This window comes from Siniperca chuatsi, linkage group LG17 (assembly GCF_020085105.1).
Source record: "Siniperca chuatsi isolate FFG_IHB_CAS linkage group LG17, ASM2008510v1, whole genome shotgun sequence".
NCBI lineage: Eukaryota > Metazoa > Chordata > Actinopteri > Centrarchiformes > Sinipercidae > Siniperca > Siniperca chuatsi.
The window spans coordinates 25,176,498-25,191,553 of NC_058058.1; the positions used below are offsets into that span (position 1 = coordinate 25,176,498).

General features: G+C 40.0%; 1 protein-coding gene across 1 annotated transcript in view; it reads left to right on the forward strand.

Moving 5' to 3' along the window:
* Positions 1-11,886, forward strand: part of lrrc3b (leucine rich repeat containing 3B) — a 33,625-nt gene extending 21,739 nt beyond the window's left edge. Inside the window, exon 2 of the mRNA XM_044171219.1 lies at positions 5,091-11,886. Coding sequence (XP_044027154.1) covers positions 5,237-6,019 — 783 coding nt within the window. The 5' untranslated portion in view covers positions 5,091-5,236 and the 3' untranslated portion in view covers positions 6,020-11,886. The remainder of the gene's footprint in view (positions 1-5,090) is intronic.
* The last annotated feature ends 3,170 nt before the right edge of the window (positions 11,887-15,056 follow it).

A 15,056-nucleotide genomic window follows, 5' to 3' on the forward strand; every position in this document is an offset into this window, starting at 1 on the left:
TGTGGCTGAAAGATAGAACAGAGTGGAGTGTAAACCATGACCAGCAGCAGGGACAGGGTAGTTTTACTGCAGCTGGGTGTGAGATCATTTAAGGCTATGAGGCATGTGATCTAAAAACACACTGTATGTTAACTGTGAAAACAAACACTGGCAAAGCCTCTAAACTGACACATCAAAACGACTGTGAAACAGGAGTTGAAATAAAATGTGTCAGACTAATTAAAGTTGTGTCTGTCAGCCATATTACAGAATTGAATTTACCATAACCTAAAAGAATATTGTGGTCTGTTTCAAAGGTTTATGCATTACAGTATACTTTATATGCTTTATATAATATATGGTCACAATTCCTAATATTGTAACTCTGTTTCTCCATACTGTAACTCTACCATTGCTAATTCTGTACATGTGAGACTTACTGCATGTCTGTTGTTGGTTCTGGTCCTATAAGTAAACTAAGAAGCTAAATAAGTAACTGCTAACATCAGCATGCTAACATGCTCACAATCAAAATGGTAACATGCTAGAGTTGAGCAGGTACAGTATATTTAGCAGGTATGTTTACCATTGTTGTTGTTTGTCTGCAAAACTTTGTGACAGATAGATGTCCACTGTATAATTGAAAACTTTGACCTGCTGTCAAAGTCATTAGGATTCATCCTCTGGACACCATGAATATCTCTGTAGCACAAATGCATTCATTTGTAGGAAAGATGACGAAGAGTGATTGCACTCAACTTCAGGCTATCAGAAATGATCAGTATTTATACTGAGTTATGGAATTTCTAAATTTTCCCTTGCGATCGGTCCCACAGGGTGGCTCAGCCTGGACTTTCACTTCAGCAATTTGTTTTCGCAAATACCGGGTCGAGAGATGTGACAGCAAACGGAACAAACATTGCCAAACATACAGACTCTTGTCATCTTTCCTTGCCCCCACCCAAAACCCCACCCTGCTGCCACTGTGACCAGAGACAGTGTACGGCCTAAGCTATATACCATACTACTTGTTGGGAACAGGGACTTTGTTGCTGCTCTATGCGCCAGCCGGTGTAATGGGAATGACTGACTGACTTGTTGGGAACAGGCAACTACAAACATGCACCATTCCAAGCCAATAATTTCAGACCATTAACCTGCAGTCACTAGTCTTGCAAAACATAGATTACACACATCGTGTAGATTGATAATTTACTATATATATATATATATATATATATATATATAGGGTAGGGTAGCTCTTTATTTATCCCAGAGGGGAAATTTCAGTCTCACAACAGCAGAGATATGTGTATGAAAAGAAAATGAATAATAAATAATAAATAGATAAGGAATACAATAAAAAAAGAATAAAAATATGTATATGGAAACATATATAAATACAGAGAAAATAGTGGCCACGTGTATAGTCTGTACGGTATAGTACAGTCCATGAGGAGTGACCATCATGTAAGGCCTCAGAAACCACCGGCTGAGACTGAAGTCATTACGGCAGTCATTGTGTGAATGACTGTTGGCACTTGAAGCGCTCCTTTGAACACCTCGGTAGGACAAGACGGTTACTGAAGGTGCTTCTTAGGCCGTTCATCTTCTCATGAAGGGGATGAGATAGGTTCTCCAGTATGTTCCTTATTTTGGACCTCATCTTCCCCTCAGCCACCTCCTCCAGGCTGTCAAGGCGCACTCCTACAACATAGCCCGCCTTCCTGACCAGTTTGAGTCTGTTTGCATCACCAGCCATAATGCCGCCTCCACAGCACACAACAGCAAAGAAGAGTGCACTGGCCACCACTGTTTCAAAGAACATGCAAAACAAACTATTGCACACATTGAATGACCTGGGCCTGCTCAGGAAGTACAGTCTGCTTTGTCCCTTCCAATAGAGGGCACCACAATTGTCTGACCAGTCTAGTTTGTTATTGAGGTGTATCCCCAGGAACTTGTATGACTCCACCACATCCACCTCCTCACCCTGAATGGTGATAGGTCTGGGTGGCTCCCTGTTCCGTTGGAAGTCCACTACCTGCTCTTTTGTCTTGCTGATGTTTAGCTGGAGGTGGTTGATGTTACACCAGCTGGCAAATCTCTCCACCAGACTCCTGTACTCATCCTTGTCCCCAGTGATGCAGCCGACAATGGATGAGTCGTCGGAGAACTTCTGAAGATGAGTAGATCCAGAATTGAATCTGAAGTCAGATGTGTATAGGGTGAACAGGAAAGGAGACAGAACAGTTCCAGGTGCGTCCATGTTACTGTCCAGTACGTCTGACTGGCAGCTCTGGAGCTGGACAAACTGTGGTCTGCAGGTGAAATCCAGCATACCATGGCACAATCCACCTTCATGGCTGTAAGCTTCTCTGCAAGCAGGAGTGGCTTAATGGTGTAGAATGCACTTGAAAAGTCAAAAAACACTGTGCACCCGGGCATCCCCCACCCCTTTTTTTTATTTATTGTGTCCGCACTATAAGAACTGGGAATGATCATAGTTCTTAGAATTGACTTTTTTTTTAGCTCCTACTTCACAGTAGGTACTCTCCCAGCACAAAAGGAACCTTGAGTGACATAAGTGTATGGTGATTGGTCGACATTGAAGTCCAGGCTTTATTGAGCATATATGTGACGGGGGACATACAACGTACGGAAGTGACTTGCTATACCAACAGCCAGCCGGCTTACATCACTTCAGCGTTCCTATTGGCAACGTGAATGCAAACAGAAAAAAGTCCTTGAAGGTACTGTATGTAGTTCTCAGGTGAGCTCCCCAGTGGGCAATTCCTCTCAGGGAGTCCCCAGAACTGTTTGGTCCGAAAACATCTATTGAGAGCACTGGTGCATTCCCTCTTAGGCACTGGGACGATGCATGATGTTTTCCATAGGGAGGGCACCCTCTGCATGTCCAGGGAGAGGTTGAAGAGGTGACAAAGAATGCCAGCCAGCTGATCAGCACATCCAATCAGCACCCTGGGACTGATCATCAGGGTCAGCAGCTCTGCCTGGGCGTTGTTGCTCTAGATGTGTCTTGCCTCCTCTCTGTCCCGAGCCTTGAAAGCCAGCTTCTTCTGGATAAGTAGGGATTTGATGTCAATATTAATCCAGGGCTTGTTATCAGGCCCTGGTGGTGACTGGGATACGTTGGACAGCAGGCACCTAGGTGGCCACTAGGTGTACTAGGTTATGATGAGATCTTCTTAGTGAGGGCAGAGCAGTCGAGGAATATGCCTTACTGACATTTGCATACAGTAAATACAGTGTTTTATTGTCCCTTGTTGTGCACTTCACATACTAGGTAAAGTTGGTCAGTGTGGAGGAGAGGGGGGCATAGTTGAAATCACCTGAGATGATAAGGGCATTTGGGTGCTGTCTGAAGTCCTGCAACAGTCGAGTGGATGATGTCACAGGCCACGGCCCAGTCTCTTTCTTATGGTGGAGTCATGAACACTGACCTTAACTGAGGCAAGTGAAGCCTGCAGTTCTTTGGATGTTGTTGTGGGGTCTCTGAATGGCTGAAGAAGAACAAAATGAAGACTTTGGAGTGGCCTAGTCAAAGTCCTGACCTGAATCCTAGGGAGATGCTGTGGCATGACCTTAAAAAGGCAGTTCATGCTCGAAAACCCTCCAATGTGCCTGGATTACAACAATTCTGCAACGATGAGTGGGCCAGAATTCCTCCACAGTCCTGTAAAAGACTCATTGCAAGTTATCGCAAACGCTTGGTTGCAGTTGTTGCTGCTAAGGGTGGCCCAACCAGTTATTAGGTTTAGGGGGCAATCACTATTTCACACAGGGGCATGTAGGTTTGGATTTTGTTTTCCCTTAATAATAACAACCTTCATTTAAAAAAAGCATTTTGTGTTTACTTGTGTTATCTTTGACTAATATTTAAATTTGTTTGATGATCTGAAATATTTAAGTGTGAGAAACATGCAAAAAAATAAGAAATCAGGAAGGGGGCCAACACTTTTTCACACCACTTTATGTCATTGTCATTCATTACATATCCAAACAACTTATCTGTATCTTTTCAACAATACTGATCTCTTGGTGCCACCAACTCATATGTGACATTGTGAGTTCACAACTTAATTAACAGCTTGGTTAAAACAGCCATTTTGAACCTGAGGACTTGTTCCAACGAAAGCCCAAGATAAATCTTAAGCCACCTTTAAAAAAAAATCTGTCCTGAGCCGATCCTTAGGATGGATACTGGGGCATATTTTGATGGATCGGTATTGACTAAAATAAAGTTGAAAGAAATCTGATCCTTTCTTTATTGTACTCTACTGTGTTTTGTCCACCTCAACCTGCTAGTGTTACGGCGCTGCTCTCCTTTACCACACCCAGGCTATAATGCAGCATCCTGCTGCATATGAGAGTGAAAATTAGTGTGTGTGCTAAGCTCAGACAGCAATTACCATTAGCAAAGAGCAGTGTAGAAAACATTCAGCAAGCCAGCATTTTTAGCCAGGTTTAAATGACAAATGTTGCAGGCAGCAGGTCATATCAGCTGTTGCTGTTAATTCCATGAGTAACTGAATAACAGGCCAAAATAAATTTCTGTTGTCCAGTCTGTTGCCTGGTTTGTGTGCTGCAGCCGGTGTCTGTGCTTGACGAAAGATTGTTTGTGAGGGACGAAGCTCCACTTTGTAAAACCACTGTACAATCACGAATCAAGTGTTTCTCCATCAGAGTGATACGTCTTCTCTCTTGCTGATCTCTTGCTGATTCAATCAATGTCAGGACTTGCAACTTAAGATTTTTAAACTAGGACCTCAAGTTCTTGGATCAAGTAGCTCGTGAAAAAAAAGGTGTGTCAAATTTAGAAGGCTACAGCTGTTATTTCAATGTGTCCAATACATATTTAATCAATATGAGTGTCGGATTAGACTTGGTATCAGTAGATACCCAATATTAAAGGCCAAAAAAAAAACCTGATCGGGACATCCCTAGAAAAATATCCAGATCCAAAGTATCCAAATTTGAAGGGCCCATGATGGTGATGATGACAAACAGAACAACAAATAAAATGTCAAATAGGTAAAATGCAGGAACCTTATTTGTTTACCCTGTCTTTCTGTTTGATCTTGTTTCAGGCCTCAAGGCAGCATGACAACATCTGTTCACACTCCAGTATCTCCAGTGGTCGGACAGTGAGGACCAGTCGCCACTATGCGATGTGTGTAAGGGACCAGTGGCGGTGTTGTGGCCCCAGGCGGGATGCTGCTGACGGCCGGTCAGTATGACTCTGCTGGACTTGTGGCTGTCGCGCTCCATCCCCATGTGCCTGCTCCTTCAGAGCCTTGTACTCATGGCCCTGTGCTTCCCCTCGGCCAGCATGTGTCCAAAGGGCTGCATCTGCCAACGCGACCCCCACCTCCATGGCCTCAACGTTACCTGCAGTCAGTCACGCCTCAAAGAGATCCCCCCCAGCCTCCCGTTCGACACTGTCCTGCTGAGGCTGGACCACAACCAGATAGGTGCCGTACCCGATCAAGCCTTCCACGGACTCAGGCTTTTGAGGGAGCTCAACCTTTCATACAACGCGGTGGAGACTTTAGGGGAAGGTGCCTTCAGTGGCATAGAGGCGACATTACAGGTGCTGGACCTCTCCCACAACCGCATCACTAGCGTACACAAGGATGCCTTCGCTCGGCTCAAGGCCCGCGTCATTGTGGACGATAACCCCTGGCATTGTGACTGCGCCCTCCAGCAGGCCATCGGTGGAATGGCCCATAACCACGAGGCCGCCGCCCGTGTCCTCTGCAGGAGCTCAGAGCTTCGTGACCAGGAGGGACGACCTTTCTTGGCAGTGGACACTGACCTCTGTAACCTGGCCAAAAGGACCACAGACTATGCTATGCTGGTGACCATGTTCGGTTGGTTTGCCATGGTCATTTCATATGTGGTGTATTATGTCCGTCAGAACCAGGAGGACGCCCGACGCCACCTGGAGTACCTCAAGTCTCTCCCCAGCAAGCCCAAGAAACCTGACGAGGCTGATGACATAAGCACTGTTGTCTGACAGCAGTGTGAGCAAGTGACTGTGTCCCACACAAACCTAATGAACACCAAAATGTTTATGTAACAGGACCCACATTTATAGTGTTTACTATTTCAAAGTTTTAGGTGATGTGAACATCAAATCTGCTGAGAAATCTTTGTATTTTGGAAATGTTATCGTACGTCCTTACCAGGGTTTGTTCATGACTGATCTGAGATGAGAAGGGAGGCCACAGAGTCCAATAGTATAACACTGACATTGTCTTTTCTACAAAAATTGCCTATGGAGTTTTGAAAATTAGAATCTCAGGTTTAAATACTGACATGATAATGGCTTTTTTAGATGAAAATTTTAATTGAATATCTGATAAAAAGAAATATATTTGTAAGACATGACGCCCTAAACTTAATTTCCCAGAACCCTCATTTTGGTATTTCAAAACCCACGATAAAATGTACATTGAGTTTTGCAAACATTTGCTAAACCAACTGCATCTTTCATACCCCTTAAAATTAAATGTAAATTAAAATATCTGAATTTACAGTTCTGCACAGAAACTTCAGCAATTCTCCATGGCTTGCTTATAGAGACTATTTGATATATATATTCTGTAATATTTTAGACCACCAAAGTCTTGGATTTGGGGTATGCAGATATGAGATATAAAGTAGTCTTATTTTCCTGCTTTCTTTGAGCTTTATACAGACAAATCACAATTAAGACAAATTTGATAGAGATGAGTAGACAAGATTTCACTGAAACATTTAGTAAACCATGTCAAATCGTGGTTAAGGTGAATACTGGAAGCTGTGGAAGCCCATTTCTGTCAATAAAAGAAATTAATTAAAGGTTAGGAATAATTTTAAATAATAATGTGTCAAAGTTATAAGATACTAATTTAAAATAATCATATATTAAATTACTTGAAAAGATTTACTTTTGATGACAAAATTAAGAGATAGTAAGTCAAAATTGTAGTTAACTTTAGGTAGCTTGTCAATGTTACCTGCTACATCACCATTTTAAGCCAGGTTAAATGATCTTAGAACCAGGGATTTTCCAACCACGGTTCAGGGTTGCAGTTCTGGCAAGGTAATAGTACAAAAGCCACCCGGAACTGCTAAATAAAGAATGGAAAGTACAGTTGTTAAAACTGTAGGCTGTAACTCTCACGCTCTAAATCTGCCCAGTGGGAAATTAATTCAATGTGTAGCGCACTGAGACAGATGTTGAGGTGAAAACAGCACATTATGTGTTAACTGTTAACAACTGTTAACAAAATTACTAGTATTTTACTGTATGTGTGACGAGTAATAAATATAATTTTACTACCAAAAAAAAACAATTTTTGCAGTGTAGTTACTCCTTAAATAGTCAATATGACTTAGTATCTCAAAATAATGACTATCTCATAATTTTAACTGTGAGTAAATATATTTTTGTCATTCCTTAGATTTCATATATGTTTTTTCTTTTCTGTGCGGGAATGAGTATCCATTGGATCCTGGTTGGTCAGAGGGTGTGCATTATTTTCAGATAACCACATTTGTCTGATGCAATGTTCTCATTGGCATTATGAATTCATTTTCATAGATAGAACGCTGCTGATTTCAGTTTATATGAGGCTACAGCTTCTCCTTATTGGAGTAGGAAAGCAATGGTCATTACAAGGTTGAGAAAGATAGTGCCAATACAAAGAGTCCATTTAAAGAATGTACTGCCCCAAAATTTGAAGAAAACAAACTTCAATGACTGCATTGTGGATTATTCGTTATATACAAAAATGTAACAATCATAATGCTAATCCTAATGATGATTTGCATATAGGTTTGAGAATAAGGCTTTTTAGCTGAAATGGCATGGCAAACACTGGGCTTCATCATTGAGGAGTTGACCCCGTGATCAGGCATGGTGCCTAATTTATTGATGTTGATTGAGTTTTTGTTCCAAAACTACGGCAGCCTACTGCGGCCATCATCACAAAAAAATTCTGCTCAGTTTCTCGTTATAATGATAAAATGTTCTCATTATAATGAGATAAATTTCATGTTATAACATAACATATTTTTGTTATAACATAGTTTCTATAGTTTCATAATTATTCAGTTTTAACAACTGTTGTTACCAACCTTATCTTGTCACATCAAGAAACTTTTTCATTATTACACAATATTAATATATTTCATTAAAACAAGAAACCTTTGTTGTTATAATGACATACCAACTTAGCTCATTAAAGCAACTTCCATATTATGTTAGAAAAGGTTAGTCAACGCCTGAAAAGAATACACTGGCGTAAATCATTTCATTGCTATATGTTAAAATAATGTATATCTTCACAACCAACCATGATGTCTTGGTCATGGTTAGTCTTTATTAAAATACCACTAAACCATGTCTTCTTAGTGACCAACCCCTGAGTCTGAGTCTCCTCCAGTTATTACCATGAGCTCACAGCAATTAAGCTTTACAAGCAATAACGAGTGAAATACCGACTTTTTTGCCCCGAATTTTGCCTCTCAGGCATAATATAAGCTGCTCTACCTTCTTGGTGGAGTTTGTTGGAGCTGTGTGCAGCTTGTGAAGAAGACTGTAGACAGTACTCCGGCTAAAAAAAAAAAGTTCCCCGCCTCCTTTGCATTTTCGGGTAAAAAAATATTTTAGCTATTTTTATTTACAGATAATTCTCCTAAAAAGATTCTAGAACTGATCATCAATCAAAGATAATGCAGTAAAAGATAGAAATAAAACATTATTTATTGAGTTTAAAGGTTCATTGCTGACGTTGAAAATAGAAGATTTTTTTGGTAATTTTATATTAATTTGATATGTAGTAACAAGAACAATATCTTGTTATGACAAGAAACTGAGCAAATAATTTTTGTCACGGTGGCAACAACAACCTGCCATACATAACAGCACATGTGAGTCAGACGTGAGTCATTGCTATTAACAACTCTGCCACCATCCACAAATACATTAATGTCATTATGTGCTAACAGTTCAATAAAGATGTACATGCCCTTATGCCAAAACATCAACTAACAATCTAGCAAAATCGGACATTTGCAAGCCAGAAATATTTTAGTGGATATATGTAAATTATGTGTAAAAAAATGATTTGATTTTGCAGCACACCAAGATTAATGTCTATTTATATTAGATTGATTTATCTGCCTTGCAATGACAAACTTTTTAACTAACCTCTTAAATGTTATCAAAATGAATGTTAGTTATCAAATGTAGTATATGTTACACAATGTAATTATTTAAAATATACCCATAGACCTAAATCTACAAAAAGCATCCGTACAGGGTTGCATGTTTTAAATCTATTTCTGTGTTTAATTTTATTTTGGAGTACTTAAATTCCACAAAATATGCTCATACGATGCAGAAATCTTGAATTTGAAAATCTGTATGTCCTGAACGGTACACGTCATATGACTTTAGTTTATGGTGCTATGTATAGCAATTTACCATCAGTACAGCATTTCAGATTCCCCTTCTCTCTTTACATTTAACACCAAAACCTTGATAGTCTGCAGTTATTGTCTCACAATCGAAAATCCCTCCAAATCACAGATGAACTGCTCAAACTTGAGTTTGTTCCTTTAAAGAGTAAGTTAACATCCCCTGAAAATCTTGTTTTTACTGTCCTCCAGTGGTTTAACTTCTCACCTTGCTGCAGTGATGTACAAGTGTACTCCCAGGTGTGTCAGCAGACCATGACATCACTACTGGGTGGGGTTAAAGGGGCAACAAAGCACACTTCTGACCAGACCCAACAACACCCAGCAGTGTGGTCAGAGGCGAAACAGGCTTGACGGTTTCAACCAGATAGTGGTGTATTAAATATGACATCCGAAGGAACAGCAAGGACCCTGGACAAAAGACTGAATCACCAGAAAAAGGGATCAAACTCATCGACCAGAAGTGAGTAGATGGCCGGCAGAGGGGGAACATTTACATCCAATGCCAGAATCCATCTTTGAACCAGCAGAGTAACCTTGAAATGATGCCCACGTTGGACAATTCCGCACCTCATGATTTACGTCCAATGTCAACGTTCAGTACTAATGCAGGAAGTAGTGTGCTATTTAGATAGCGAGTCGGAAGGTAACGGTGTGGAGGTCAGGGTGATGGAGGGTGTGTAGCATGTCTGACTTTGATACAAGAAAGGGGAGTTTGCGTCCTGTTACGGACCTGCAGTTAACGTTCACGTTTTTATTAACCGTAATCCCAATATTTCCTTAACCAAGTGTTTTAGTCGCCTAAGCCTAACCATACCTTAACCACAGTTCATTTGCCATAACCACAGACTTTCCCAAAACTTAAACATTCCATAGTTGCCATGCGCAGATATTGTAGAAAGCAAGAACGTTGGCACACAATGTTAAAGTTCCTTGAACGTATTCCAAGGTTTGGCAGAACTGCCCCCCATGTATGTACAGGTTATCACATGGCAAGTTCCTTAGGTCACATAATGACAAACTGAACTATCTCTGTGACAACAGAGCAAACTCCCTCTGCAGATGAAGACTGTGAGACTAAGAGTGTCTTATTTGATGTTTTGCAATCTAAGGTTTCTGGTAATGGTTTAATATCTGTGGACAGGCTGTTGCAGGTGTTGTACTACCTTAAGTTTGTGAAGTCTACGTTTGTTCCTTTTGTCTTTAGTCAGCTGTTGTCAATCATAGTCAGCCTTTGTATATCTGTACTTACCAGAAGTAAGAACAAGACTAAATGTCAGTTTCAGTGGACTTGTTGGTGTTCTGTGGTTACTCCAGTCCTTCAGAGTCAATGCTGTTACTGGTAATTGTTACCGTTTGCCTTCACTCCATTTCAAGGGGAGGATGGATTTCTCAAACATGGGGATGGCAGACTATACGATCATCTCAGTCATGACAAATCAACACAAACATCTCTATTCAAGCCAAGCTGCCAATGCATGCATCATTTCCCTTTAATAACACTGTGTACAGCAATGTTCCCGGCGGCGGGTATAGAGAAAAGTGATGCTGTCATTTTCTCAAATGGCTTCCCTGCCATCACAGCCGCTGGAGCGCACTAAAACATAGGACCAGTGAAAGCCAATGAAAGCCTTGTGAAAGACGAGATTGATATGTGATGGTACAGGAAATTAGATTTTCACCAAAAAGCTCATTTCATAAATACTTTAAATAAAAACCTAAAGAAATCCTGCACATGCTTGGTGACACGTTATACGTTAATATCTTGTGACATTTCCTTTCAGTTCATGTTTTAATTGTTTGTTACAGAATTTGTACAATAATGGTTGTTAAAATGACGTCTTAGGGGATATGCAATGAGAATACATAGGTAGAGAACACTAGGATCACATGTAAATAGGAACCTTGATGTTGTGTGAAATACTTGAAATCCCTTTAATTTGTTGTTTTTGAATGTGCTACACCCCATAGCCTTGTCTAGTAGAGGCAACCTCATACTCCTCATGACAGGATCAGGATAGGCTATTAAATGCATGTACAATGTAATGGAGCACAGTGTAGCCAAGGACCCGAGAGAATTTCTAAGTGCCTGAATACTTCTCTCACCATTTTATCTTTTTTATTTATGTCTTCTTTCTCCACCTCTGGTCTTTGTTCTGAACACATAAGCCTCTCTTAGTTTAGGATTGGTTGTTTTAGGTTTATTTTGCAAGTTAGAAAAAAAGCTAAATCAACCATGCTGATGTAAAGAGCTGTTAAACTGAATTATACTGTACAATATCACAGTTTTCCGTGCACAGACAGGGTGTGATAGACTAACTCGCACAGTTGAGAATGAAAATGTTAGCACTGACTATCATGGTTGTGTTGTAATGGCATGACATACAGAAAATTAAATAAAGGAGGTATGCATTGGTTCATAGTATATTTTCTTTCTTTGAAAATACAAAGCCTTTGGCAGTAAAGGAGTAATGTATTACAGTAATGTGATAGCTTTTTGCAGGAATCAGTATAAGACAGTGTCTACACAGGAGGCATGAAACATAGGTGACCTGTCTACGCAGGCCATGTTTTTCAGATGCATTTTGTTTTCAGAGTACACAGCTTCCAAGAACACCATCCTAAATACATACCCTTTTTCTAGACATTCCATAAAAACAATGAAAATAGGTAAGTTAGTAAGTAAGTTAGTAAGTAGCTGAGGTCAAATGCCATCTAAAAAGCCTGTCTTTGAGATAAGAAGATGCATGTAGCGCAATGGCTGGTTAAAGGAAGTGTTAATGGTGTAAATGTTTTTCTTGGGTTCTACAGTGCTCCTGATACCACGGCAGAGACACTTTTTTCCTGCATCAGAGACATCTTTATGTGTCTGAACTTGCCCATGGATCGCCTTCAAGGATTTTGTTTTGATGGTGCAAGCAATATGTCTTGCCATTTTGTAGGTGTCCAGGCAAAACTGAAAGCACAATGTCCCACTGCGCTGTATGTGCTGGATTTAACTTTGCAAGAGGTTGCTAGGGAGGCACACCTGGGCACAGACACAATTTTGCGCAGAGCCTTTCTGTTGCAATGGGGGAATCATCAAAGTGCAAGGCACTGTTCCTGACACTTTTTGGGGCCGACGATGTTGTCTGCAACTTACTGTCACTGTGCCCAACAAGATGGGCTGTGCTTGTTAATCATATGCAGTGCGTTTGGAGACACTTAAAGTGCTGCAGCAAGGCAAAACTATGAGAGGCGATACACAAGCGATTGTTTAGTGATAAAGAAAGTATTGGCAAAAAATCTGAAAATTGAACTGAACTTGATTCAGCTGAAATCCAGCCGTGACTGCTCATGCCTGCCAGCTCGGTCCCTCACATCTGAAAACACCAGTTCTGTGGTGCAATGTTCCATTTTACTGCCTCTGCACTGACGTCACAGCCTCACAACATTAATCTTTGTTTCAGGTTCACATGCCTGTTATGAATTATTTTCTAATTATGCATTGTTGTTTTCATTTGGACTCAAATGGTACACTAGGCATTCTTTTCTTCATTTAAATGGTCCTTTTTCACTTGTCTACACCTGCAGTGTTTGCTGAGGTGTTTTGTACAGCACTTTCCAGAGATCACATAGCTTTTCTGTTGGTGTCACTTTTGTCCTTGGAAGTAATTGTTGTGGTGTTCTTGGTGGACACTCTTGCAGGAACTGCTTGAGATCTCGCAAGATCACAAGGACATAGCCTACAGTATAGCACCTGTCAGAGTTTGAGATGTTTCAACAGTTCAAACAATGTTCTAAATCAGTGTGCAAGGTATATTGAACTGCATGCAACCATAGCAACAATACTGATGCTTCACTGTACATTACCAGTTCACTTACTGGTGAAACAAGCCATGAGTTAAACTGACTACAACAAAAATTTTAACAATTTGAAAAGCAACATTTTTGATGTATTGAACGATCATTTGAGACAAACTTTTCATCTTTGGACAGCTTGCAAGTGTTGTCAGATGCAGTAAAATAACTTTTCCAATGGGAAACAGCCATGACAAGCCATGTGAAAGATACTGTGTATTTTTAGAATTATGGGATGTTTACAAGCATTCATGTCATCTGACAACTCAAGGTGGTTATATGATTGCAGAGTTGCTTGTGTGAGGATTAAAACTACTGAGCTTTATAGCCATAAAATTCTGGTTTAGTTACCTTGAGCGACAGGAGGCATCCATGTTTGTATTAGGCACCAAGTTACATTGGAGCTTTCAGAAATATCCCAATATAAATTCAACACGGATGTTTACATGAATAGTATTTACCAGTCTGAAACTGGTAATTAAGTTCTTGTTTCAAAGTATTATTTGAATAATGTTTCCCTGTGTTTCTTGTAGTGCTAAATTCACTCGGTCATAGATTTATTTAAAAGCTGAATAATTATATTCAGTCTGCAGGTGTTGGAAATGGTGACCTTCACAGACATGAAACTGTGCACTATGATCTAGTATATAACAGGAAGTACAGCTTAACTTTCTATTAAGTTTTCCATTTAGGTGAAAATTATATTTGTTGTTCCCAATATTTGGTCCTTATTTTACCTCTAATTTCCTCTGAAATGGAGCACAGAAACTGTTTGAAATTGATACCTCTGTGTAAAATAAATCTTATTATCTCTTACGTATATTTAATGAAAAGTTCATTTGCAAAAACGGATCAGCTATTCTTAAAATTAATTAACAATCACCAGTTTGATTGATATTCCCTGAAGTGCACAGTGAAAAAAAAAAATTTGTAGGATAATAAATACAAACTGAGATATCTGTTTTTGCAAAATAACCCCTCAAATGTGTTATACAGTTGAATCAGATATCATATTAAATTGGATCTGTAATTATTAAACAATACTTGTTATGAAATGTATTCTCATAAATCATGTCAGTGAGATAATGGCTCTTTCACTGGCTCTTTCAGGCCTGAGTTGTGGCTTGGGAGCTAACAACCTTAAACAAATGGCAGCTTCACCTGCTGTGCAAACTACAAAAAAAAAACCCACATGCAACATGATGTGTTTGTGCTCACCAGTCCATGGGATGTTACCTGAAGCATGGGGGGGAAAGATGGAGAACAGTCGAGGGGTGGTGGGGGGAGGCTGTAGATTTCAGACTGGATGCTGTGTCTAACACTGGGCTCTGGCTGGTGGCAACAGTTCACAACAGAGACACAGTCACTTTAATCAACCAAAAGCTCATATACTGTAACAGGAAACACGCAACCAATATACAGTAACATGGACTGCTAGCACACTAAGGTGCAGGCATATTTCTGCCCTGACGACATTGGTTAAAAAAAAGAGAAGATATTAAAAAAAATGAATCATCACTGTTGGATGTAACACACAAACTGTTTATTTTACTTACTTGACAGGTCTATGCCATTTGAATAATTTTATCATCACAAAAAAAAGACATTGTTGCCTTAACACATTTGCAGTGTTAAGGCAGTAGTGAATAATATGCACTTATTTCGAAATACTGTTTACTTACGGACAGTAGAAATGTAATTGATTGTTATGCCAAATATGTCGTTAGGTTACGAGAGTGCTTTAT